Source organism: Pleurodeles waltl, chromosome 2_1, assembly GCF_031143425.1.
Source record: "Pleurodeles waltl isolate 20211129_DDA chromosome 2_1, aPleWal1.hap1.20221129, whole genome shotgun sequence".
Classification (NCBI taxonomy): Eukaryota; Metazoa; Chordata; class Amphibia; order Caudata; family Salamandridae; genus Pleurodeles; species Pleurodeles waltl.
Window position 1 is genome coordinate 768,555,258 of NC_090438.1, and position 25,816 is coordinate 768,581,073.

General features: G+C 41.4%; 1 protein-coding gene across 2 annotated transcripts in view; it reads left to right on the forward strand.

Moving 5' to 3' along the window:
* Positions 1–4,740: 4,740 nt before the first annotated feature.
* Positions 4,741–25,816, forward strand: part of WRNIP1 (WRN helicase interacting protein 1) — a 441,396-nt gene continuing 420,320 nt past the window's right edge. The window contains exon 1 of one of the 2 annotated variants that reach the window (XM_069217905.1): positions 4,741–5,395. In XM_069217905.1, coding sequence (XP_069074006.1) covers positions 4,892–5,395 — 504 coding nt within the window. In that variant the 5' untranslated portion in view covers positions 4,741–4,891. The remainder of the gene's footprint in view (positions 5,396–25,816) is intronic. The other variant, XM_069217911.1, reaches the window with a different exon arrangement.

Below are 25,816 nucleotides of genomic sequence, written 5' to 3' on the forward strand. Positions count from 1 at the left end.
CTGCAATGTCCAAGATGAACTCTCTGTGACCAAAAATGGGATTGTACTAAGGGGATGCTGGATTGTCATACCTGTGAGTTTGAGACAGCAAGTGATTGAATTTGCACACGAAGGCCATTGTGGCCACAAAGTGGGCATTGGGAGATTATGTTTGGTTCCCTTGCTTGGACAAGAATGTAGAGAGGGAATTAAAGGAGTGCCATTTATACAACTGCCTGTCTCCCAAGGTGACCTAGCATCCCCTGACAATGTTCAATCTCACCGCACATCTCTGGGAGAGAAATTACTTCTTTTGGCCTTTGGCCAATGGCCATCACCTTATGGTGATCGTTGACTAACACTCCCTGCTTCCTTTGGTAGAATACATTATCCACAAACCACGACAAAGTAATTGAGCAGTTGGATAACATCTTTGTAGTGTGGGGCATTCCAAACAATCTCAATGCTGACAATTATCCACTGTTCAACAGCAAAAAGTTCAATGAGTTTCTAGCTGGTCTTAACATCAGGCATCAGAAATGCCCACCTTTGTGACCTCAAGCCAATGGTGTTGTGTAAAGATTTATGGGGACTCTGAAACAGGAGATTCAATGTGCATCCATAGAGTGAGTTGTTTTGAGTCAGGCGTTATGCCAAGCCCTCTGTGTTTATGGATCAACCCCTTGTTCCACTACAGATGAGAGTCCTGCCACTCTAATGTTCAAGACAGCCATGAAAATCTAATTACAATAGTGGACACATAAACTAACTTGACAGGATGAAGTGACTTGTGCTACTGATTCTACTTGGAAACATTGAATGAAGATGTATGCTGATTGACGTCGTCAAACTTGAGATGTGTTCAAAGAGAGTGATTTGGTCCTCCTCAAATAAAAGTGAAAGAGGACAGAACCCCCATTTGACGATGAACCTTTAAAATTTGTGACGTAAAAGGGAAATATGTTAACATGCATTGTCCCAGCAAATCCATCAGAAGGGTCTCATCCCGCCTACAGTGTTAGTCCTCCAGACTCCCTTCCACAGCAATAGGATCAACCAGCAAGAAAAATACTTAGGGTGAGGGATAGAAACCTCGTTGAACAGTGTTTTTTTAACGTTTATCTTTACCTATACTAAAGCAGATATGATAATTAAAATTAATAATGATTTTTTATGTATGTTAAATATTAAAAAATTGTACAAATAAATAAAAATAATGTACACGTTTGAAAATGTGCCCTCGGAGAGCGATCACCAAGATTCACAAATGTGCAAATAAAATGAATGACATGTATGAAATATAGAAAAACGTATTGAATAATGTAATAGTATGTCATATTGAGATATATATATAACGTATGTTTTGCATTATATTGTAGAGTTAACTTAGCCGAAGTTGTGGCCTAGTCTTGCCAGGCCTCATGCAGAAGCTGCATTATTAACGCAATGTAGAGAAGCTAATGTGCTGGACTAACCATGAACCGCTTATTGTTTAATAAATTCTGCTCAGCAAAACTTTCTATGCGTGAACCGATGAACAGGAGATGACGGAATAAAAGTTTGTAACCAAACTGGTGTAAAGCAGACGGGATGTACTTTCCCAGGACTCGAACTATAGAGACACTCACTGGAGAAGAAGATGCAACATTTTTGACACCTGACAAGCCGGATGATGAGAACATCGCAAGGTGAACCAATCAGCAATCTGAGGACTGTATAATATTAAAATTCATAGATTTCTAGTAAATATACAATTGGACAGAGTCATAACTGGTGATTAATTGACCAATTAGGAATTGGGGGATAGGCTGTTTGACTTTGATATAATACCGTGACAAAGGGGGAAAACTTCAGAAGAGAATAGAGGAAATGTTAGGTGCAGATATCAAGAGAGAGACCTTATTCCAAAATTGATGCAATATTGGGAAGAAGAGATTTGAGATTCTGTCATTGGGCTCACGCTCTTGAGAGCCTGATGTGATGCTGATCGATTGATGACCTGAAGACGAAGAATGACTTTGTTGGTGATCCATACTGTGGATAGGTAGCTATGACAATGTGTCTAAATTACCTTGTGCCTTTTCTTTCTAGGTACCAACTGCTCTGTCTAAATAGCTTTTCTCCTAAACTAGATGTTTTTCCAAATTCATGTTCTAAACTGTTTTAGCATTAAGTCCCACATGCTAATGCTAATCTGGGTTAGGTAGGTTCCTGTTCTAAGACATTGACATATACGGTGACAAATGTTTGATGGACTGATTTGCTGAACTCTGCTACTCAGGTTAACATATTCATTGTTATTAGCTTATGTTGAAGCATTTGAATGCATGTTTTCTCAAATTCTGATTAGATTATGTTATTGGTGGTCACTAATGAATTAATCTTGAGTTGATTTGAATAAAGTTTGAATTAACCCCATGACTTAGTATTGTAACTAATAGGGAAATAAAATTGCTAAAACGTATATTGAGTTGTGGTTAGTCATGAATGTTGACGTTATTACCTACTGATTAATGTTTTGCTTAACGGTTATTGGCTTGTGTACTGATGAACATTGGTTACACCGTCACTAGGATAATCCATGCAAATCAAAAGGTTCATCGACCTATACACGCCCCCCTTATAAGTTTACTTATTAAGGACCGGGCGTGCGAGCACCTATAACAAACTGTCTAACTATTATTTCCACAGAGTCTTCCGAACCCACTCCATTTTAATGGTTGAGCGTTTACATGAATTAGGCTAACATAGAAAATAATGTGTGCCTTGGAGAATGTGCCCACTTGAGTGCCCACCTTCACACTTTTAGTTTAAATAACGTGTACATGTGCAATAAATGTATTAGTGAATCATATTAACGTAGTAGTATTATGTATTTGCTTAAATATAACAAGGCATTGATTAATTACGAGGTTTGGGCCAAGTCGTCAGAGCCTCATGTTTAGTTGCATGGCATAAATACATTTTTGTAAATGTTTTGTGAAAACAGAAAATTAATCTTGACCATTGCTCACACTGAGCTGACCAAGCGATTTGTAAATGTCTTAAACTTTCTCATGAGAACTGTTTGCTGAAATGTCCTGCGCTAGATGTTGATACTTTGTAGATTTGATGCATGAGAAAAAGACTTTCCCAGGAGCCAACAATGGCTGCACTGACTGCAGCTAGGATTGCAAATAAAAAGTTACCCGATGAAGCTGACGATGGGAACAGGAAAAGAAGAGCCAAACATTGACGTGTGAAAGACTGTCTAGTTATATTTTAGATTTAGGTTTTAGAGAATATTGGTCCTACTGTGAACGTACGTTTTTCTGCCCAATGATGGCGTGAGAAGATCATTTATAGAGTTTTAACTTTTGCCTGATCGCACTTAAGACTTTTAGTTCATTCCATGTCCTTTTGTCAATCAGTTTGGTTGTTCTAGCCCATTCTCCACCTTTAGTTGTCCTGTTCGCGTAGCTGAGCAGTTCCTGATGTGTTCCTTTCCTAACTTTAGCTTTGTTTATTAGTCTGTTAATGGTAGATGCTGATTCCTTAGTTTAATGTTTTCCACATTGGTTCAGCAAACTTAGAGCCCAGCTGTGGCTGAGCCATTGCCCTCTACTATCCCATTGCTGACGTTGTCCAACTGACAAAGAAACTGCAGCTTACTGATCCACTGAGGAGAGGTATAACGAAATGCTAATGTTTCTATTGTAGATTTTTGTTCTTTTCTTTTAGGTACCAACTGCTATTTTAATAGAGTCTGAGTTAGATATTTCCCAAATTAACTTTCAACTAAATTATTTTTGCATGAAGCCCAAACATGCTATTCTAATGAGAGGGTTAGTTAGCATGCCCAATGTGTTGACAAATGTTATTAACAAAGAATTTATGTTGTTTATCTGTTGAATCTAGATGAATGCTATCTCTGTTGTTTAGTTGTTGATGTTTTTAATCTGTACGGGTTGTCCAATCATAAATGCATTAGTTAAATTGAGAATCTTTCGCCGCTTTGGTCAGCTTGTGTTGTTTGTATGTGCTTATCATTTGGTTTTGAGATTAATTTACGTGATATTAGCATTGTATAGGGAAACAAACATTACAATTTTACTAAAAGGTGTGGTTATTCATGGCCACATAGGTCATGGTGCGTGAAGATAACTGACTCAAAGTTTCTGATAATTGGTTGGTTGATCATGTTATGTTGTTGCTGGTCAGATTATGAGTAAAGATTGTACAAATGGAATTACTCTAGGCGTAGTCAAAAGGTCCATCAGACCTCTGACGCGTCCCCTTATAAATTATCAGAGATCAAATAAGGCCAGACGCGCTCACACCCTTAATGATTATGGACTCCCAAACTCTGTACACATTGAGCTTTACTCTTTTTGTTGTTTCCTTTTATTTTTTTGCCCTACAGACTACACCCGAGTTTGTTTTTAAATAAAAGCCGACATATGCAGCCCATTTTCTAACATCCCCATGATACAGTTTCCTCTCACAGGAAAGTATTTTAGTTGCAGTACTACCGCACCGAAAAGTTAATCCACCCAGACAGACACAACTTCGCACAAAAAGCAACACCGCGCTTGAGCTTTTTATTTTGATATCGTCTACAGTTTAACATAATCGATGCAGGACACGTGCGGTGCATGTACACTTCTTTCGACTGTGAAAAGACAAGTTCTTCTTCACACTAACTCCTCTGTGTAGTGGTCGTCAGGAGCGTCCACCCTCTCCACCCGCGGTCTATGTAGACTACAATTCCCGTGAGCCACCGCTGCTGTCACCGCGCAGGAGCAGGCGGAGGCTTCACCTTTGGTCCTTTCGCTTTCGCGGGTAAAGTGAAAAAACATTAACTGTAAAGCTGTAGCTCTCTCTGAAAAGGAACAGGAGTCTCTAGAGGGTCGTACTTGTGAGGGAAGAGAGTATGGACGAGGCGGCGGGTGCCGAAGAGCCGGTGCGCTGCCCTGTCTGCTCCCAGGAACTGCCTCCCTCCCGTATCAACGCCCACCTGGACCGCTGCCTGCAGCCCCCCGCGGTCCCCTGTCATAACGGCGCCCCGGGCTCCCCTACGGCCACGGCGGTACCCGAGGAAGGGTCTCACAGCGCCAAGAAGCGGCGTCTGTCTCCGAACGCAGCCCCGTTCCCCCTCTTCCACAAGCAGCGCCCCGGCGGGGAGGGCGCATCCTGCCCTGCGCTGTCGGCCAGCAGCCCGAGCCCCGCGGCCGGCCCCACGCCCCAGCCCGAGGCGGGGAAGAGCATTCCAGAAAAGCTGGAGGGTAAGCCCTTGGCGGACAAGATGCGGCCTACTACCCTGGAGGAGTACATGGGGCAGAGCAAGGTGCTGGGGACGGACACGCTGCTCAGGAGCCTGTTGGAGTCCAACGAAGTGCCCTCCATCATCCTGTGGGGGCCTCCGGGATGTGGCAAGGTGAGCCCCGTGTAAGATAAGCAGCAGGGGACTTTAGAGAGCAGCTGCAGTCTTGTATTATTGATGGAAAACCATCTTTGGCAACATTTTGTATCTGGTAAGAAGGAGATTCTTGGGGAAAAAAATCGATTCTCCTGCTTAAATCTGATCTGTTGGCATTTATGGAATACAACAACACAGAGGTACACCCTCCAGTCATGCTACAGGAGAACTCACATTGTATTAATTGCTAGCCTCACGCATTCAGCATTTGTGTTAACTTCTCACTCGCACTAGGCTAAATGCGACAACTCGTGCTTAGGGCTAGAACCTAAACATTAAATTAAACTCATCTCTGAAGTCTTCTGTTGGCAGAACCGCTCCAGAAAGTAATGGTGTAATGGACCGCAGGTGGAGCCATATAAATACAATTATTGGTGAGGTCCAGGGTCTCCTGGCACAATTTTGGATATTAATGGAAAAGAGTTGCTGGTGGAACGGAGTGCGGCAAGTTTATCCACTTGCCAAATATGTGCAATTTCATGTGTATTTAAAGTTGTACAAAACTTCATGTCTTTGATTGATTCTTCCCTTTTTGCTTCCACACTAGCCCCATCTGGTACTGCAACCGCTGATAAGTCACTCTCCCTCTGCTTGAATGGCATTGTACTCCACACATACATTCAGAACGTTTCCATGAGGTTAAGTGTGCCTGTCCTACGTACCGAGCTCTCTGTACTCATTCACTTGTACTTGAGTAAATAACATTACATCTGCTGCTCCAACTTCTGGGCCCTTCTTTCTACCCTGTACTGGCGCATCTAGCACCTCTTACCTCTGGGATCTGAATGCTAAAACAGCATGAGATAACGCCAAACATCTGCTTCTAGGATTTAGCAGTGACAATGCACTTACTAGTTTTAGATACTACATGACTGAGTTTACCTGCCAGACATCTCATACCGAAGTGGCACAGATTACTCAACACCTGCTCTCGCAGGTGCCATTTTTCACACATTGGTTTATGAGTCCTTGCAAAGAAGTCTGTTCTTCAAGAAATAACTGTCCTAGCATGCATTCGATTTAGGAAAGGTCTGGCCAGTCAAAAATGATTCGAGCTGTACTCCCTGCCCCTACGTGATACAATCCAGTTTCTGTGCCCCCACGTGAATGCGTGGGTCTTGCTGGACGCATAGCCGTCCTGGCACAGCAGCATTGTCTGACCTTATCAGTTGCTACCTTTATTTAGACATATTGCAACCTCTCCAAATTAGCAGTCAGTAGTATGCTTGGCGGTGTTGATAATTAGCACTCCTATATTTAACTTTCACTTGTAGCGTATTTAGCAAGCTCAGCCTTGGTGCGGGTATTGCCAGTGCTTTAAATGGAAAAATAGAAGTGCAGGTACTCTGTACCAGAGTACGTGCTGGTTTCTGAGAAGTGCCGGTACTCTCCAATTAAAAGTATTACGTTTTTCTTGAGATATGCCGGTACTCTCCCTCTCAAAATAAAAAAGTGCCGGTACTCCGTACCGGAGAGTACCGGCCCATTTAAAGCACTGGGTATTGCTCACCCTCGCACCATAAGCTCTCAGATGCTGTAAGGCATGATTCGCCGTCACCAGTATTACACCGATTTTACTATTTGTGTATAATGCCGCACTCCAGTGAAAATAAATATGGCCCAATCAAACATATTATATTATATTATATTATATTATTTAGGACAAGAGAACTGATTAAAGTATCGTCACACATTTATGTTATGACGACATAACAATATGCAAGACCTATTTAATGCAAATTTTCATTGCCGCATACAATCAACACAACCTACTCTTATTCTGGTTGCATACTTTGCTTACATTTTGAACTTATGAAAAACACAATGACATAAACCATACATGCAGATTTCTTGAGGTAAAGAAGATGGGCATTGCCGTTGTTGACCGAGGGGAGAGACATTATGACCCACAAAAGAATGATAAGAAATAGTATACTGCTGTCAGTGCTATAGTAGAGTTTTGGGGTTACTTGTACTAACCAGTAGCTGAGATTAATCCACTCATTATGCCAATCATGTTTGTTTTCCTAAGTTTGCTTCTGTTAGCTTATTCGAGCCAGAGCAATTTAATTTCGTTTAATTAAATTGATGCAAAATTGAATTATGTGCACATGTGAATCTGGTTTGCCACCTTTGTGTTGTTTATGGGCTGGCTTGACAAGCAGAGCTGTCTCCTGACAATTATGTGAGTACAACTAGAGAGGGGCTCTGGCTTTGCCCACATGTTGGGAGCCAGGAGTACATGTATTGATTTGGCAGAAGTTATGCTTCCACAAAAAAAGTGGTTGCCCCCCACCAGTTGTTATCATTTTGTTTATCCAGCTGGCTGACTGTGAACTTTCAGACACCCTCTTCCCTTGTAATGCTGTAAATGAGTCTTAGATAATTAGATAATTTATGGTGTTTGTCTTTCTCAGACAGCAGCATAGATGGGGCAAGGGCAATGATTACCTACATGAATTTTTAGGTCTAGCTGGACCGTGGAAGGGTCACTTGACCTTTTAACCTACTCCAATATTATTTCACTGTTCTTTTCTTCCACACAAATATATATGCATTTACTTGTAACACTTCACATTACCATACAACATTTCTGTAAGCAATGAAACTCCTTCTCAAGCAGAAACCGCAATATATCTCAGGGTGAAGTCCCAAGCAAACCCTAAATTAGCCTGTGCTCAACTATCCGGTAGCCTGGCAGGATTAACTTGGAGACAGTGTGCAAAATATTTTTGTGCAACACTTCAAGAAGTAATGCATTGAAAACACACCAGAAAGGGAGCCCACAACAGAGTTGGGAAAATAGAGTAATTTTTAATAAATAAACCAACTCCTAATCCAATTCAAAGAATCAGAGAGATTGAGTTTTTTTTTTTTTTTTTTTTAGCAAAAAAAAAAAAAACCAGCGGCAAAAGGTATAAAGCACCAACTGGATATTTGGTCACGCTGGGCCAGGACGAAGTCACAGGTTCAGGTTGACCGTGTTGGAGCGCAGGCTTGCTATAGGGACCCAGTTAGGCCTGCTGAACAAAGTACCTTAAATCCTGGTTTATGGAGCTTTGCATGGATCCGTGTCGAAGATTCATTGCGCAGCCGAAACAATGCTTGGGTTCCGAGATGTCGCGAGGCTGGAATGTGAGGGCTTTTGCCATCATCGAGGATTCTGTCGAAGGGGCTTGTGATGCGAAGTCTGTGTCACGGATGTGGCACAATGTTGGGGTGATGTCTGTTCTGAAGAGCTGTGAGACTGCTATGCAAATTACATCATCATCATTGAGGCAGCAGTCGACGAGGAATGTCAGGACCTGTGCTGAGGATGCTTTGCACAGTCGGGTGGCTGCGGCGGTTTCGGAGGGCTGCAGTTCGGGTCTTTGCAGAAGGCCCAATTCACGCTGCCACAGCAATGCATCGGTTCTACTTGGGTTGGCGCCACGCAGCAGAGGGGATGCCTTGGTGCCACTGGGTCCACAGGGGCTGGTAAGCACCCTAAGCCCACTTACAAGGTTCCAGAACTGTGGTGGCACCACTTGGCATGGGAGACTTGAAAATGGCAGAGTCCAGGCAGGTGCAGATGCAAGGATGTTGGAAGCCTGTTAGGTACCTGAGACTTCTTCATATCAGGAGGCCAATCAACTAGCTCTTGGAGTCTCTCTAATTTCAGCGTTCAAAAAATACAGGTCCTTTCCTTCTCACCCAGGCAAGGGAAACAGCAGGCAGTAGGTCACCACATTAAAGCAGGCGACCTACAGAGTGCAGTGCAACAGAGTGGGAGTCCTCAGCAGCAAATTGAAGTTTGTGAGAAGCATCTAGAGGCTTCCCTTTGAAGTCTCCAGACAGCTTGCTTTCCCTGTCCTGGCTCCTGGGTGTATTGAGGCAGGACACAGCTTGTTCAAGTGTAAGAGGGGTTGTGCCCAGCTCCTCCCTCCCATTCTGACAGTGATGGCACATCCTGGCACACCTAAGCTCCCTATTTTGGCCGGCTGTCTAGTGCTACAGGCACTAAAGAGCTAAGGCAAGAAAATGCCAACTTTATAAATGTGTCATTTTTAGAATAGCAAATTAAAATCCAACTTCACTATAAATTAGGATTATAAATTGTGATTCCAGAGACACCAAACCTGAACTGATTATCTCTTCCTATTCGGATATTACTCTTACAAAATATAATAAGGCAACTCTAGTGTTATCCTATGGGAGAGATAGGCCATGCAGAAGTGAAAAATGAATTTAAGCGTTTTTCCACTACCAGAACATTTAAAACTACGTGTCCTATGTTTTAAATACATTGCACCCTAACCTCTGGGTGGTCCAGAGCTTACCTTAGGTGTGATGTGTGTGTTTATATATTAAAAAGGAAGGTTTGGGCTTGGCAAAAGGGTTATTTTGCCTGATCGAAATAGCAGTTTAAAATTGCACAGCCAGGCTATGCAGTGGCAGGCCTGAGACATGTTTAAAGGGCTACTAAAGTAGGAGGCCCAATCAGTGCTACAGGCTCCACCAGTAGAATTAAATTTACAGGCCCTGGGCACATGTAGTACCACGTTAATAGGGACTTTTAAGTAAACTAAATATGCCAATAGGGTATAAGCCAATGTTACCATGTCTAGAGGAGATAGCACAAGCAATTTGTGGACTTTACCAATGCTAACCAGTGCTAGAGTCCTGAGACCAGCAAAAAAGGTTTGGAGGAAGACCACCCTAGGCCTGACAGGTCGAACAATTTCTTTAAAGCCAGACTTATTTGCATTGCCAGTGCTTGTTTTGTTGGTTTGTGGCAAATACTGCTCTATGGTACCATACTTGTGCCAGAAGTTAATAGCACATACATAATTCTACTCTTTTCACTCCCAGAAATACTGCAACTGAATACTCAAGGTGTCATAACAATGCACTCATTTTTGCCCTGTCCAAAGTGTAAACGTTTGATTTCACTAGCTTGCCGAAACAGTTAATAGTTTTACTCAATGACATAACAGGGAAACAGTCAACAAAATATAAGGAAACCTACTAATATGAAGTACATTAGATTTGTGACCAAAGCTGTTCAGTGTAAATGCAAATGTTTTGTGAAAAAGTGAAAGAAACAGCCAGTGGAGGGGCATATTCATATTATTCCCGTCTGTACGGGACAACATCTAAATCCACCATATTGTTTAGTGGTTCTAATCCAACTGTTAATGCCAGTACTTTTTAGAGTCTCTCTGTGGGCCGCTGTAAATCTCAAGCACCAGTGAATTCAATTCTGGGCCTTGGTCTTTCAATAATGGTTATGTTGTGCCATTGAAGTTACTACATGTTATCAGGGATGCAGATTGATAAAGTTGTTTCTACCGTCATTTTCTACTTAGCAATTTCACATGCATGGAATAATTGTGCTACCCTCTGCCTACTGCGTATACATATTACTGGGAAACTTTTTTTGTTTGTTATGCTCATTTGACATCAATACAATTGCAAGCCAGACACCTTGGTTTTTAGAATACTTGTTTAATTACCAATAGTATAATTTCTTATTTTGGTGACGGGGATTCAGAAGTAATTAATTTCATGTGAAATAACGAGGAACAAATGGCAATATTTCAATAACACACACTTCAGTAGTTCTATATTTTGCAGTGGTAGCGCGGCACAAAAGCAGTCGGGCTTAACTGGGAGGCGGTGTGAGTATTTATGCAGTACTCAAACAGTAATTAACTGGAAACACAACACAAAATCTTAAACCAATTTAGAAAAATAGCTAATTTTAATAAATAAAATGGCAACAATGACAAAAATCCAGTCAGTAGAGCTGGAGTAATTAATTTTTATAGTTTCAGGTAAAAACAGTGCTAAAAAGCACAGAGTTGCAATTGCAGTTATAAGTCAAAGCCACAAGTTCAGCTTGACCTGGATGGAGCGTAGGTCAGATACAAGAACCTGATGCAGAACTTTACCTACTCTGAATCCAAGTTCTCGATGGGAGCTGTAGTGGAGCTTCATGTTGGTGGTTGATGCGAGGAGACCGTTGTCAATGCAAAGAGCAGGTTAAGCCCCCTGGCTGGTTGATTAGCTAGAAAAGTCAGTTGTCACTGGAGCTTCACGTTAATCAACGTGGACCTGGTTCTCAGAGCAGACGTGAAGAGCAGTCATCACTGGAGATTTGCATTGGTGTGCACTGCAATTGGTTGCTGGGCACCGCAGGAAGTCCCTTTTCTGCAGCAAAGAGATCAGAAACCTCTAGATCTTCAACTTGGGCTCAGGACTTGCAGGATGCCAGTTTAGGGTCCAGGACCTGGATGGGCACCTTTTGAGGGTTAGAGCTCAGGCCAGCAGCAGGACTCGGGCAGGTCCAGTTGGTGCTGAACAGTTGCAGAAGAGGCCTCTGGAAGTTTGTTGTGTCCCTGTACCTCAAGCAGTAGGTCAGCTAACTGACTCTTGGGGTCACTTATAGGGAGCCTGGGATTAAGGCAAGCGTGTCCAATCTTCCTGCTTCAAACAGCAGGCAGTCCTTTTTCTGAGTTGTCCACAGGACCAGCAGTGTGTTCTGTTGAGACGTTCCTGAGGTGCCACTTTTACCGCAGTGCCATCCTGTTGTTGAGTGTCACCTTTGTCTAGCCTTTCCCCTCGCCCTCGTTCCTCAGTTTGGCACCAGACTGTCTATGGTAACAAAGGGCTGGCAGGCAGGCCTAAGCATAAACCGTTGTTGGCAGGGCAGGCATTAAGACAAGTCTATTCATGAAAAGGTCTTATGGTCTCCTGAGTAGAATGTGTATTTCCTATTTAGTGGTTTATGGGCCCTTCACACATCCTCTCAACACATAGCCTCCTCAAATCTAGCCAGGGGGTAGTTCAGTCCTTGCCTTTCACCCCATCTCTCAGCCCATCCCTTCTTTGACCATCATGTTATGATCTCCCCATAGCACCCAATATCCCAGGTGGCAGTTACATTAGCAGTGCTCCCAATTCTTGACCCGTAGCTGATTGAAGTTTTGGAGGGACGTATATGGAGCACAGGCTCAGCGACTTTCCATTCCTAGTGTCCCGTCTGTGCCACGTAATCACTTGGTGTGTCTGAATGCATTTCAGGTGAGATGCATGAGACACTTTTTTGTGTTATTAGGCCTGCTCCCCTTAAATCAATGGCATAGCCAGCTCGGGCTGACTGCATGTATTCATATTATTCTAAGAAATTACATCTGTTGCCCCTCGCACAGGTGTACATTTGGAAGCCAATAAAGAGAGAAATGTTCAAGGATTCTACACTTCTAAAAACGCTACCCAACTTGAATGGCTGGCCCTAGCTCCAGTGTCACTAAAGGCCCCAAAATGCAACATGGAAACCTCTGCATGTCTTGTGAAAAAACAAAGAAAAAAAGGAGCAGTTTTGGCGATGGGAATATGTGCAGTATTTTGGCCGGGATCTGACACCACCTAGGGAAACCTACCAGACTCTTACATTTGTAAAGCTAGATATCCAGAGTGGTCTGTCTTGTATTGATACCCCTACTTGTTCTTTCCAAGAATGCCATTCAAACCTTAAACTTGGTGTAATATCACACATTTTCCTTACTTTTCTGTCAGAAAAAGTCCACAAATTTCTACCACATAGTGCTCCCACACTTACCCTGATAAAAATGGTACTCCACTTGTGTTGCTGGGCCTAACGCGTGTGACAGGAACAGGCCATACCCGGAACCATCAAAGACTACATAGGCTTTGTAGATTGGGAGTTAACCTTCCAAACTGCCCCAGGGTAGGGAGGAGACAGAAAGACTGTAGCGCCTCTTGTTGGGGTGGGAGCACAATCTTGGATGCTCCATGCCTCTCTATTGTTTTTTGAGAGGCTATTGTTTTTCTGACATTTAGTAGGCCCTCTACTCCCCTCACCCAGACTGGGGTTACAGTCTGCTTCCCCCGCCGTAGTGGGGGGGAGGGGGTGGACAGAAACACTACTGTAACCTGGTGGTGGGGTAGAGCAATGTCAATGCTGTGGGGTGCTGCACCCCCTCCCATTTAAAAAAAAAAAAAAAAAAAAAAATCCTGGTGTTTAGTGGGCCATGGCACAACTACGATATGATAAGGGGGCATCGCCAGACTTCGAAGGAACATTGGCACTTGATGGACCAAGCTGTAGCAGGTGTGTGTGTGTGTGTGTGTGTATGTATATATATATATGTGTGTGTGTGTGTATGTATAAGGAAATATATATATATATAGTTTTATGAAAGGAAAAAACGCACTCCAAAGGGCTTCAATTTCAACTGCTTTTAATGCTGGCTCGATAAACTTCACAAGAAATACAAAAACGGCCGACGCGTTTCGGTCATTACGACCTTGTTCATAGGCATTTCCGGTCATGCCCCTTCGCAGTGTTTATGTACCCATTCAAAAAACTCTTAAAGCCTAACGTTTAGCAAAACACACACACTAATATATATGAAACCACATTATTTACACCTCATTTCCAATTTGTAAATATACTAATTTACCATAATTCTGTCCGAATTTGTTTTCATACCCCAATCGTTAGAAATTATATTGTATTATGGGTATAGTAGTTTTTTTTTTTTTTCATTCTCCATACTTAAATGCATCTTACAATACTATATTACCAATGCTATATTTACAAATTCCATTACCACTTTCCATACTGGATGTTTTGCTGACATTTACGATTTCTCTTGCTAGTAAAAGATAAACTTATATGCCATTATGAACAACTCATGAGTTTTCTCACACACTCCAGTGTGTCTAGTTTCCCTAAACACTGAGAATCGTTTTTACAGAGCCACACCAAAAGTCCAATTTAAAAAAAAAAAAAAAAAAAAAAAAGCCAAATAACCATATAATATTAAAATACTGTGTATAGGACCATAAACGGAACATCCATCCTCAGTCCTATGTCTAAAATTAAACAAGATTGGAGTTTAGCATTATAAATGTACAAATAACTCTTCGTCCTGATTCAATCCCAAGGGAGACAAAGAGCGAATCTCTAGAATGTATCTTGACTCCAACTGACTTAACTTCCTCTCACTATCTCCGCCTCGTTCGTTAATGGGCACTTGATCAATTGCCTAGTACGTCTTTAATTCCCATTGGCTGTTATGTGCTTGCTCCATATGTTTTGCTGTAGCATAACTTCTGTCTATATTTATAGTAGCCTGAATATGTTCTAAGATTCGTTTCTTGGTTTCACACATAGTGCTCCCTACATATTTCAAACCACAAGGGCATTCCGTGACATAGACTGTGAATCGACTCTTCCAGGTGATATATTGTCAAATTCGTGTTATGCCTCCATTGCTGATAGTATATTCTTTTGTGTTTTTAGCAATTTTGCAAGCTTTACAATTACCACATTTCTATAAACCAGGTTTCTGAAGCCAATTTTTCATTTTTTTGAGAACTAAAATGACTTTTTGTTATTTTATCACACAAATTTGGTGCCCTCCTAAAAGTCAACTTGGGATAATTACCCATAATTTCACTCGCTGTTGTGTCCATTTGTAAAATTGGCCAATCTTTTACTACAATTTTTCGAATTTCTGTGGCACTTTTAGAATATGTGGTGATGAAACGTATCTGATCATCTGATTCTCTTTTTGGCAAAGATCCTGTCTTACGAATTAATTCCATTTGTGAGACCTCTTTAATGCGATGTTTAGCCATTCTAATGCATTTCCTTGGATACTGTCTGGGAATGAATCTATCTTCTGAAGCTTCAAGATGTTTTTCAAATTCCCCAGGTTCTAAGCAAATTCTTTTGATCCGAAGAAATTCGCCATATGGGATGTTCCATTTTGTATTTGGTGGATGGAAACTGTTTGCATATAACACGGAATTTGTTGCTGTAACTTTTCTGTGTAACGTTGTACGTATTAGACCCTCTTTTATGTACATTTCTGTGTCCAAAAATGTCACTCTCGTGGCACTAATATCATAAGTGAAATTCAATTTTGCCATAGTATTGTTCAAAATATTGAAATACTTCTTAAATTCAACCTCTGTCCCATCCCAAATGAGAAATAAATCATCTATAAACCTAAACCAACGTATTATTTTTTGCTGATATTCCTCATTTTCTTCCGTCCAAGCAATTCCTTGTTCACCCTGTGAACAAGACCAGTAGGTCGAAACGCGTCGGTGGTGATGGTTGGTGATTCTTTTGACTACAAACAAATAAAAAAGCACACTAATTCTCCTGGAGTGCAGCATTACAGTTGTTATGAACTGTTTGTTTTGAAATTGTTTGGAGGAAAGGTCCATTCCTCACAACTGCATCAGCATTAAATAGCGCACCATAAGGAGGACTGTTTTATTTTATTATATAGATAGATATATATATATATATATATATATATATATATATATATATATATACAGGGAGTGCAGAATTATTAGGCAAATGAGTATTTTGACCACATCATCCTCTTTATGCATGTTGTCTTACTCCAAGCTGTATAGGCTCGAAAGCCTACTACCAATTAAGCATATTAGGTGATGTGCATCTCTGTAATGAGAAGGGGTGTGGTCTAATGACATCAACACCCTATATCAGGTGTGCATAATTATTAGGCAACTTCCTTTCCTTTGGCAAAATGGGTCAAAAGAAGGACTTGACAGGCTCAGAAAAGTCAAAAATAGTGAGATGTCTTGCAGAGGGATGCAGCACTCTTAAAATTGCAAAGCTTCTGAAGCGTGATCATCGAACAATCAAGCGTTTCATTCAAAATAGTCAACAGGGTCGCAAGAAGCGTGTGGAAAAACCAAGGCGCAAAATAACTGCCCATGAACTGAGAAAAGTCAAGCGTGCAGCTGCCACGATGCCACTTGCCACCAGTTTGGCCATATTTCAGAGCTGCAACATCACTGGAGTGCCCAAAAGCACAAGGTGTGCAATACTCTGAGACATGGCCAAGGTAAGAAAGGCTGAAAGACGACCACCACTGAACAAGACACACAAGCTGAAACGTCAAGACTGGGCCAAGAAATATCTCAAGACTGATTTTTCTAAGGTTTTATGGACTGATGAAATGAGAGTGAGTCTTGATGGGCCAGATGGATGGGCCCGTGGCTGGATTGGTAAAGGGCAGAGAGCTCCAGTCCGACTCAGACGCCAGCAAGGTGGAGGTGGAGTACTGGTTTGGGCTGTATCATCAAAGATGAGCTTGTGGGGCCTTTTCGGGTTGAGGATGGAGTCAAGCTCAACTCCCAGTCCTACTGCCAGTTCCTGGAAGACACCTTCTTCAAGCAGTGGTACAGGAAGAAGTCTGCATCCTTCAAGAAAAACATGATTTTCATGCAGGACAATGCTCCATCACACGCGTCCAAGTACCCACAGCGTGGCTGGCAAGAAAGGGTATAAAAGAAGGAAATCTAAGGACATGGCCTCCTTGTTCACCTGATCTGAACCCCATTGAGAACCTGTGGTCCATCATCAAATGTGAGATTTACAAGGAGGGAAAACAGTACACCTCTCTGAACAGTGTCTGGGAGGCTGTGGTTGCTGCTGCACGCAATGTTGATGGTGAACAGATCAAAACACTGACAGAATCCATGGATGGCAGGCTTTTGAGTGTCCTTGCAAAGTAAGGTGGCTATATTGGTCACTGATTTTTGTTTTGTTTTTGAATGTCAGAAATGTATATTTGTGAATGTTGAGATGTTATATTGGTTTCACTGGTAATAATAAATAATTGAAATGGGTATATATTTTTTTTTGTTAAGTTGCCTAATAATTATGCACAGTAATAGTCACCTGCACACACAGATATCCCCCTAACATAGCTAAAACTAAAAACAAACTAAAAACTACTTCCAAACAGCTTTGATATTAATGAGTTTTTTGGGTTCATTGAGAACATGGTTGTTGTTCAATAATAAAATTAATCCTCAAAAATACAACTTGCCTAATAATTCTGCACTCCCTGTGTGTGTATGTATGTATGTGTGTGTATATATATATATATATATATATATATATATATATATATATATATATATATATATATATATATATATAATCCCCTGGTTAGCAAGCAAGTATAGTTCCTGGGGTGTATTCATCTCCCCAGTACTGAGAGCTATTTTTGATGCATGGGACAAAGTGGCTGTCTCCATTGCACTGAAAACCATCCCATCACCAATGACTGCTCAAATAGGAAATCTTGAGTCTTACCAACTGAAAAAGAGGCAGCATACATACATACATTGATAATTGACCAACTGTACAAGAAGGGTACTCAGTCCTTCGATCAACTGAAATGGGGCTATGGCATTCTGGAAAAGAAACATTTGCATTAGTTACAGATTGGACACTGGGTTGTAAACCCCACAACGAAAAAAACTGCTGGTAAGCCTTTCACACCATTAGAAGAATGGATCATTCCTAAGAATGATGACAAGCATTTGCTTCCAGATGTGTACAGCTTCCTACAGACTGGTAGTCCCCTCCCGTAGATCAACAGTACAACAGCGGTGGGAAGTGGAATTAGGACACCCCTGTCTAACAAAGAATTTGTGAAATATACACTAGAGCACTGATCTCTGCAACAAACAGTACTTGTAAAGAGGCACTCCTAAAAACTGTGCACTATTGGTATTACACACCTGAGCAGATCTATAAATGTTACCCGTCATAAACGTGTCACTGCTTGAGGTAATGTAGAAATGTGGGTACCCTTACTCATTCACTATGGCATTCTCTTAATCTGCATTGCTACTGGGAAGAGCTACTTACTAGTCTCATTAATACACCACGGTCTCTGCCTATATCTTATTGGGTCTTCCAAACAAGCGGACCTTTCCTGTGAGATCTGTGACCATTACTGTAGTGCTATGTGTGCTTAGACAGGCCATCGCAGCACTGTTGTTGAAGGCGTAGGCACTGGAGTATGGCACATGGCTTTGTAGACTTTAGGACTTGGTATGGAGATGCTGTCAGTGTCTTTTGAGAAGCAGAAACCCCAATTTGAGATAACCTGGGGACACAGTATTGACTTTCGATCCACATAATTCTGTGGATACCTGAGTTCTCTATCTTACACACATTCATCCAACCTAATACATTGATAACATGCAACACAGGTCATGCACAGTATGGGAAATGTGAGCCCAGGCTTTGAAGTCTGAATAGAAATGGTTATTACATCGCATTCTGAACTTGGGAGTCAGCTAGGAGGGTGAAGAGTGGGAGGTGGGAGTTAATAGGTTATTTTCTTGTTGATTGTACTGATTATGGATCTTATATTCACAGCATCTCGCAGTTTATTGGTATCTCATTGATCGGTGGATGTTGATGGAAGTATATGGTAGTTTACTCTTGCATTTGAGATAAAAATATTTAACAATAAAGAGATGTATTTCAGTTATTTTTTTTAATTAGAGGATGGTTAGTGCCGTTCTGATGCATACACTGATGATGTTCCAAATTCTCCGTGTGTAGATGGAGAAAGGCAGTTTCTTGATTTCAATTCCTTACATTCCATCTTTAGTCTAGCTGTTGTGAACCACCTTGCAGATGATGTAGCTAGTCTAGAAAGCTATGTGGGTGTTGAGAGTTAGCCAGTGGAGCTGGATCAGGAGGTGGGAGGGTTCTATGGTTTCGTTTCTTCAGGCCTTTGAGGCATACTTTAGCATTTAGAATTTATTTTAGGGGACCATGTGGTGTATGAGAGATCATGGGGTATGTTATTGGATCCATCCCTAAGATCAAGTATGGAAGCTTGGATGGATGTTTTAAGTTGCTTATGGGGAGGAAGTATTACAAATTTCTAGAGGGAAAGCTGGTTCTATGCATATTCGTCTTGATGATATATTCCAAAAGAGAGAGATCTAAGTTGGGGATGAACCAGAATGATTGGATTTGGTTTAAAGAACTCGGTTGAATCTATCCAGTTTCATGCCATTGAGGAAATTGGGTACACATTTTATGTAGGTGGCAGATTTTGTTTTTGGAGTGGTTGAGTTTCAGGTAGGTGCCGGATAAATAGAAATGGATGAGTTGGAGGCAATGTTATAACTGCTAAATATTGTGACCTGAGGAGGCCTGAACAAATTTTGATGTAGAGTTGTCATTCATGCGTTGATAAATTTTGATGTTGATGACTAGGGTTTTGAGGGGACCCACTTAGAGGTTGAAGATGAGGCACGGGGATGGGGTCCTGGGGTACTCCACAGGTGACCTGAAGCATCTACGATCCTACACTTGTCAACACCAGAAAACTCATAACTTGTTTGAACAACAGGGATTACTACTAAAACACTCTCAGCACTTGTTTCCCAATTAAAATAATGATGGAGTACTACTGTTCAAGCCTAGCCCAAAAAGTAAACACAGCAATTGACTGAAAAGGTACTTCACTATCTTCCCCACTAGCAACGAAAGAGAAGAGATTGCAAAGGGGCGGCAAGACTTAAATGACAGGATTTCTTTAGGACTGAGTGAGAGCTTACCTACAGTACTTGCATATAAGGGCAACAATGTCATTTTGGCTTGCTTCTGCTTTAAACTTCTCTACCCAAATACGAGTAAATTAGGAAAAACAATTCCCCCGATTGTTTTTTTTTTGTGATAAATTTAATTAAAAAAGTAAATTACCGCCCTTGCGCTCTAATTCTAGTTTGTGTGGAAGAGGGGTGGGTTATTTACCGCATCTGGTAAATACCATTGCCCTTTGGTGAGGTATTTACTGCCTGTTATAAATATTAGGGCACTTTGAAATTACTGTTATCAGCTTTTTCTGAAACATTATGCGAAATGCAAAACCAGCGGTTGATAATACATGTGTTTTCACAACCCTTCCTTGCGCCTACATTGGAGATGATGGTGAATTTTGAGTTAACAAAAAATATGCAAAAAACACAACTGCTGTAGCCACTCGCCTAATGGTTCTTCTCATTTTTTCTGCTGAGATAGCGGAATTTCTCCCAGAACTTTAAATCGAGCCTAGGTGTCCCCAAATGTTGGCATGCATGAATAAATCTTCTGGCAAGTGTATCTAACCAATGCCTCTACTAGCTTCAAATGAGGAATCATCATTGCAAAGTCACCAGAAAAAAAAAAAAACACTACTTAGTCTTTGAACAAGGCTACGGCCGAAACGCGCTGGGAGGAAGTATCTGTGTGACAGTAAACATTTTACTTTCACTGGAAGTGTTCTGACCTTTCTTGTGTTACAAGAATTTGTTTGATGTAATTAATGGTTTTCCCGAAACCATGGTCGGACCGCCACTTTTTTGAGCCTCAGTATTTGTTTGGGAGTTGCCTGTTGGACATATATATTTTTAATTGTTAATCCTGGTTTGCTCCTTAGGGTGATTTCGCCTTTTAAGTCTAAATAATGGCAAACCTTCTTTCCGGAGACTATGTTCATTTTCAAATCAGATTAGGACATTTCAATGTCATTTCTGGAGTGCTGATTTCCAAATGCTACCTTGTCACATCACATATCTGATTATTTAAACTCCTGTGCCCAAAATAATTCAGCTTCATATGTTTGAATAAGAGGAACTATTGATAAAACACTGTAATCATGTGGACATTCTGGGAGTACATATGTCATTCAAATAAAAAAGACCCAACAATGTCTTCTTTCAGGCACTCCTATAATTCTCAAATTGGAGCACTTAGAGTGATTATCTGTTCACTCTCCCATCATATACAACTCGTCTTTGCATTGTGAAACCCATTCTATCAGATAGTTGAGTCATCTGGCCCTCTATATTATGCAGGTGTCCTTTAATTCCATTCATCATTACTGCCTGTTGTTGTTTTACAGAATTATTCCCCTCTACAGTCTCTTCTAAAATAAAAGCATAAAGCTTGCCAAAAAACCTTGGTCAGTTACTGTAGTAATTGTGCTTTCAGATGACAATGACTAGGCAACTATATGAGACACAGTTTGTCTCTTGTCCAACTGTTGACCCAATGTTGTCCTTTGGTTAGGATGATTCAAGACTCTTAGTCCCTCTGATTACCAAGGCAGCATCTCACCATTGTGTTAGGTTATTTTTTGTGTTGATGTGTGCTGAAATAAAGCAAATACACCTGCTGGTTTGTTTGCTACATTTGGGGTGGTGGCAGTTCCCTACATCTGAGACTGAGAGAATTATAGGCATATCCCCATATAAAGTACGAGGGTTATGAGTCTTTATCCGAAAGATATGAGGTTGGTAGGTTGGTGGCGATTGCCTTTTCCAAATAAACAAAAGTATGATTGTGTCAGCTAGATTTAAATCTGTTACTTTTATTGACGTTTTCCTAACAGCTTCAACAATTAGGTTTGAGCATATCTTAATAGTTCCAGATGGCTTTTTGGATCATTCTGTTCTCAAACTGCACATGATTGGTTTCAGTAGACCCTTAACCCCCAACGGATGGGCTTTTAATAAAAGGTTTCTAGCAAACAAACTTTGGGTGCAGGAGTTGAAAGTAGAGATTGCAGAATGCTTTTCTCCAAATCAGGGTATTGCCTCACAAGATTTGGTTTAGGATGAGTTTAAAGCATCCTTATGGGTGCTATTAATAAAAAAATGAGCAGTAAAGATAGAGCTAAAAACTCTGGCCAAAGGAGTTTACACCAAAGGTTTGTTTGCATAAACGCAAAGAAAAATAAAGTAGGCCTTGAAAAAGCTAAAACTATTTCATTTGGTTATTATTGTGCAGTAATGTGATTAAAGCGGATTAGCAGTCCGATTTATGGTTTGGCAGAGCATAAAATGTTTTGCCAAGGACACTGTTACTAATTTAAGATGCCCAGAAACTGGAACTTACTTTTCCACCAAGAGCAAATAAATATGCTTTTCTAAAAGCATTATAAGCAAATATATACAGGGAGTGCAGAATTATTAGGCAAGTTGTATTTTTGAGGATTAATTTTATTATTGAACAACAACCATGTTCTCAATGAACCCAAAAAACTCATTAATATCAAAGCTGAATATTTTTGGAAGTAGTTTTTAGTTTGTTTTTAGTTTTAGCTATGTTAGGGGGATATCTGTGTGTGCAGGTGACTATTACTGTGCATAATTATTAGGCAACTTAACAAAAAAAAATATATACCCATTTCAATTATTAATTATTACCAGTGAAACCAATATAACATCTCAACATTCACAAATATACATTTCTGACATTCAAAAACAAAACAAAAACAAATCAGTGACCAATATAGCCACCTTTCTTTGCAAGGACACTCAAAAGCCTGCCATCCATGGATTCTGTCAGTGTTTTGATCTGTTCACCATCAACATTGCGTGCAGCAGCAACCACAGCCTCCCAGACACTGTTCAGAGAGGTGTACTGTTTTCCCTCCTTGTAAATCTCACATTTGATGATGGACCACAGGTTCTCAATGGGGTTCAGATCAGGTGAACAAGGAGGCCATGTCCTTAGATTTCCTTCTTTTATACCCTTTCTTGCCAGCCACGCTGTGGAGTACTTGGACGCGTGTGATGGAGCATTGTCCTGCATGAAAATCATGTTTTTCTTGAAGGATGCAGACTTCTTCCTGTACCACTGCTTGAAGAAGGTGTCTTCCAGGAATTGGCAGTAGGACTGGGAGTTGAGCTTGACTCCATCCTCAACCCGAAAAGGCCCCACAAGCTCATCTTTGATGATACCAGCCCAAACCAGTACTCCACCTCCACCTTGCTGGCGTCTGAGTCGGACTGGAGCTCTCTGCCCTTTACCAATCCAGCCACGGGCCCATCCATCTGGCCCATCAAGACTCACTCTCATTTCATCAGTCCATAAAACCTTAGAAAAATCAGTCTTGAGATATTTCTTGGCCCAGTCTTGACGTTTCAGCTTGTGTGTCTTGTTCAGTGGTGGTCGTCTTTCAGCCTTTCTTACCTTGGCCATGTCTCTGAGTATTGCACACCTTGTGCTTTTGGGCACTCCAGTGATGTTGCAGCTCTGAAATATGGCCAAACTGGTGGCAAGTGGCATTGTGGCAGCTGCACGCTTGACTTTTCTCAGTTCATGGGCAGTTATTTTGCGCCTTGGTTTTTCCACACGCTTCTTGCGACCCTGTTGACTATTTTGAATGAAACGCTTGATTGTTCGATGATCACGCTTCAGAAGCTTTGCAATTTTAAGAGTGCTGCATCCCTCTGCAAGATATCTCACTATTTTTGACTTTTCTGAGCCTGTCCAGTCCTTCTTTTGACCCATTTTGCCAAAGGAAAGGAAGTTGCCTAATAATTATGCACACCTGATATAGGGTGTTGATGTCATTAGACCACACCCCTTCTCATTACAGAGATGCACATCACCTAATATGCTTAATTGGTAGTAGGCTTTCGAGCCTATACAGCTTGGAGTAAGACAACATGCATAAAGAGGATGATGTGGTCAAAATACTCATTTGCCTAATAATTCTGCACTCCCTGTAGTTATTTATGGCTGTTGGACTTGGCTGTCTCTGCTTGGTCACCCCCAAACCTTTTGCCTTTACCCTTCACGTTTTGCTGAATTTTTTTTCTATTGGCTTTAGAACTTTGTACACTTCACCACTGCCAAAATGTGCTTGTGTTCACTCCCCTATACGTGGTAATATTGGCTTGCACCTATTTGCTGTCCCGTGTAGAGTGATATACCGTATTCCCAGGGCTTGTAAATTAAATTCTGCTAGTGGGCCTGCATCACTGATTGTGCCACCCACTTAAGTAGCCCCTTACAACATGCCCCAGGCCTGCCTGAATGCAGTTTTAAACTGCCAATTCTACTACACAAATAAACCCCTTTGCCAAGCCTTAAACTCATGTTTGTAATTAAAAGGCTGGACAGCTACTTACTTTTAAGGCGTATATGTCCTGGTAGTGAAAAACTCCTAAAAAGAATTCTCACTACTGTGAGGCCTAAATGTCCCATGGGATAAAATGGCATTGCCTTATTTCATTTAATAACTGCTACCTTTTGATTGGGAACAGATAATTTCATCACTGGTATCTCTGAAGTGTAATTAAAAAGTATCTTTAAGGATAAGTTCAGATTTTAAATTACTTTTTTTATTTTTTTTTAAATGCTACTTTTAGTTGCCATTTTCCTGCCCTTGCTGTTTGGTATCCATAGCCTGTCCAAGGTCACAAAAATGGGTGTCACACAACAGAGGGATTAGGTGTGCCTGAATGGGCCTTCAACTGGCAGGATGGTGGGCTCCTGGCAACTGAACAGGCTGTGCTCTGCCTTCAAATGAAGCACTTTTCACCATTGCAATATCGCTGCAGCCAGAGCAAGGGAGTTGGGAAATTCCAAGTACTTCCAAGGAAAACGTCTAGAAACTTTGAAGAAGGCACAAGGTATAAAAGAAAAGACCCTCAGACCCACTCTTCAGTTAACCTTCTGGACTTGTGGAATGACTCTGAGGACTGTCTGCTGCTGTGTACTCTACAAGACTGCTTTGCTGCACCTGGAAGGACTGTTTTGCTGCCTAGAGCCTGCTTTAAACACTCAGAGGCCTACTCTGCAGTTTGAGCCCTACTTCATCACTTGACGCCAGGACTAGTAGAATGTCTCTGAGGGTTAGTTTGCTGGCCTCCTGAACTGAACGTTGGGGGGGAAATAAAAGGCTCCCACCATCTTGAATGTGCACCTTGGCCCGGCTGAGTGAGTCCTAGCCCCTCGAATTGGTACCTCTCCATTCCTGGATACTTCGTGGTGGTGCTAAAGGTGCCCAGATAGCCAAAATCCAAAACTTGGGACTTAACTTTTTTTGGGATAAAAACTGTTCTGAGAAATGAGGGAAGACCGGGACCAACCTGTTCGTCTGTCCGCCTAAGATGGATCGATGGTTATCCTGACTTCGCTATAGCTCTTTACTATGTTCTTGTCCACAGCAGCAAATCCTGTTCAGCGGTCCCACAGCAAAGGGGTGTCCAGCCTCCAGCTTCATCCTTCTGGCGATTTTCAAATTCCCCCAAAAATGGCTGAGGACCTGATTTGGAGTTTGATGGAGGAGGTTACTCCATCACAAACGTGATAGAAATCTGTCTGCTGTATTACGATTCCATTATTCCCAATGGGCGTCGTAATGCAGCGAATGGGATATCCGTCATGTTTGTGACGGAGTAACCTGTCCGCCAAACTCTAACTCCGGCCCTAAGTCTAAATATAGAAATCTTCACTGTGACTTCGTCCAGCTGCTCCCTGTTAGTGCCTTCTCCATCTCTTGGGACTCTGCCAGCAGCCTTGCCCTGTTGAACTTTACCTTCTCAGACATTTTCTTCCAAATTTCTCCTAAGTTCTAAGGTAAATGCTGACTGGGCCCAACCCACTCTTTCTACCTGATGCACCCTAGGACATATTTTTTTACTTTGACCCAGACTTGCACGACTAGATTTTGGCAGTTGGTGCTTTGGTCCTTTAGGCTCTAATTTTCACTAACAACTTTAAAA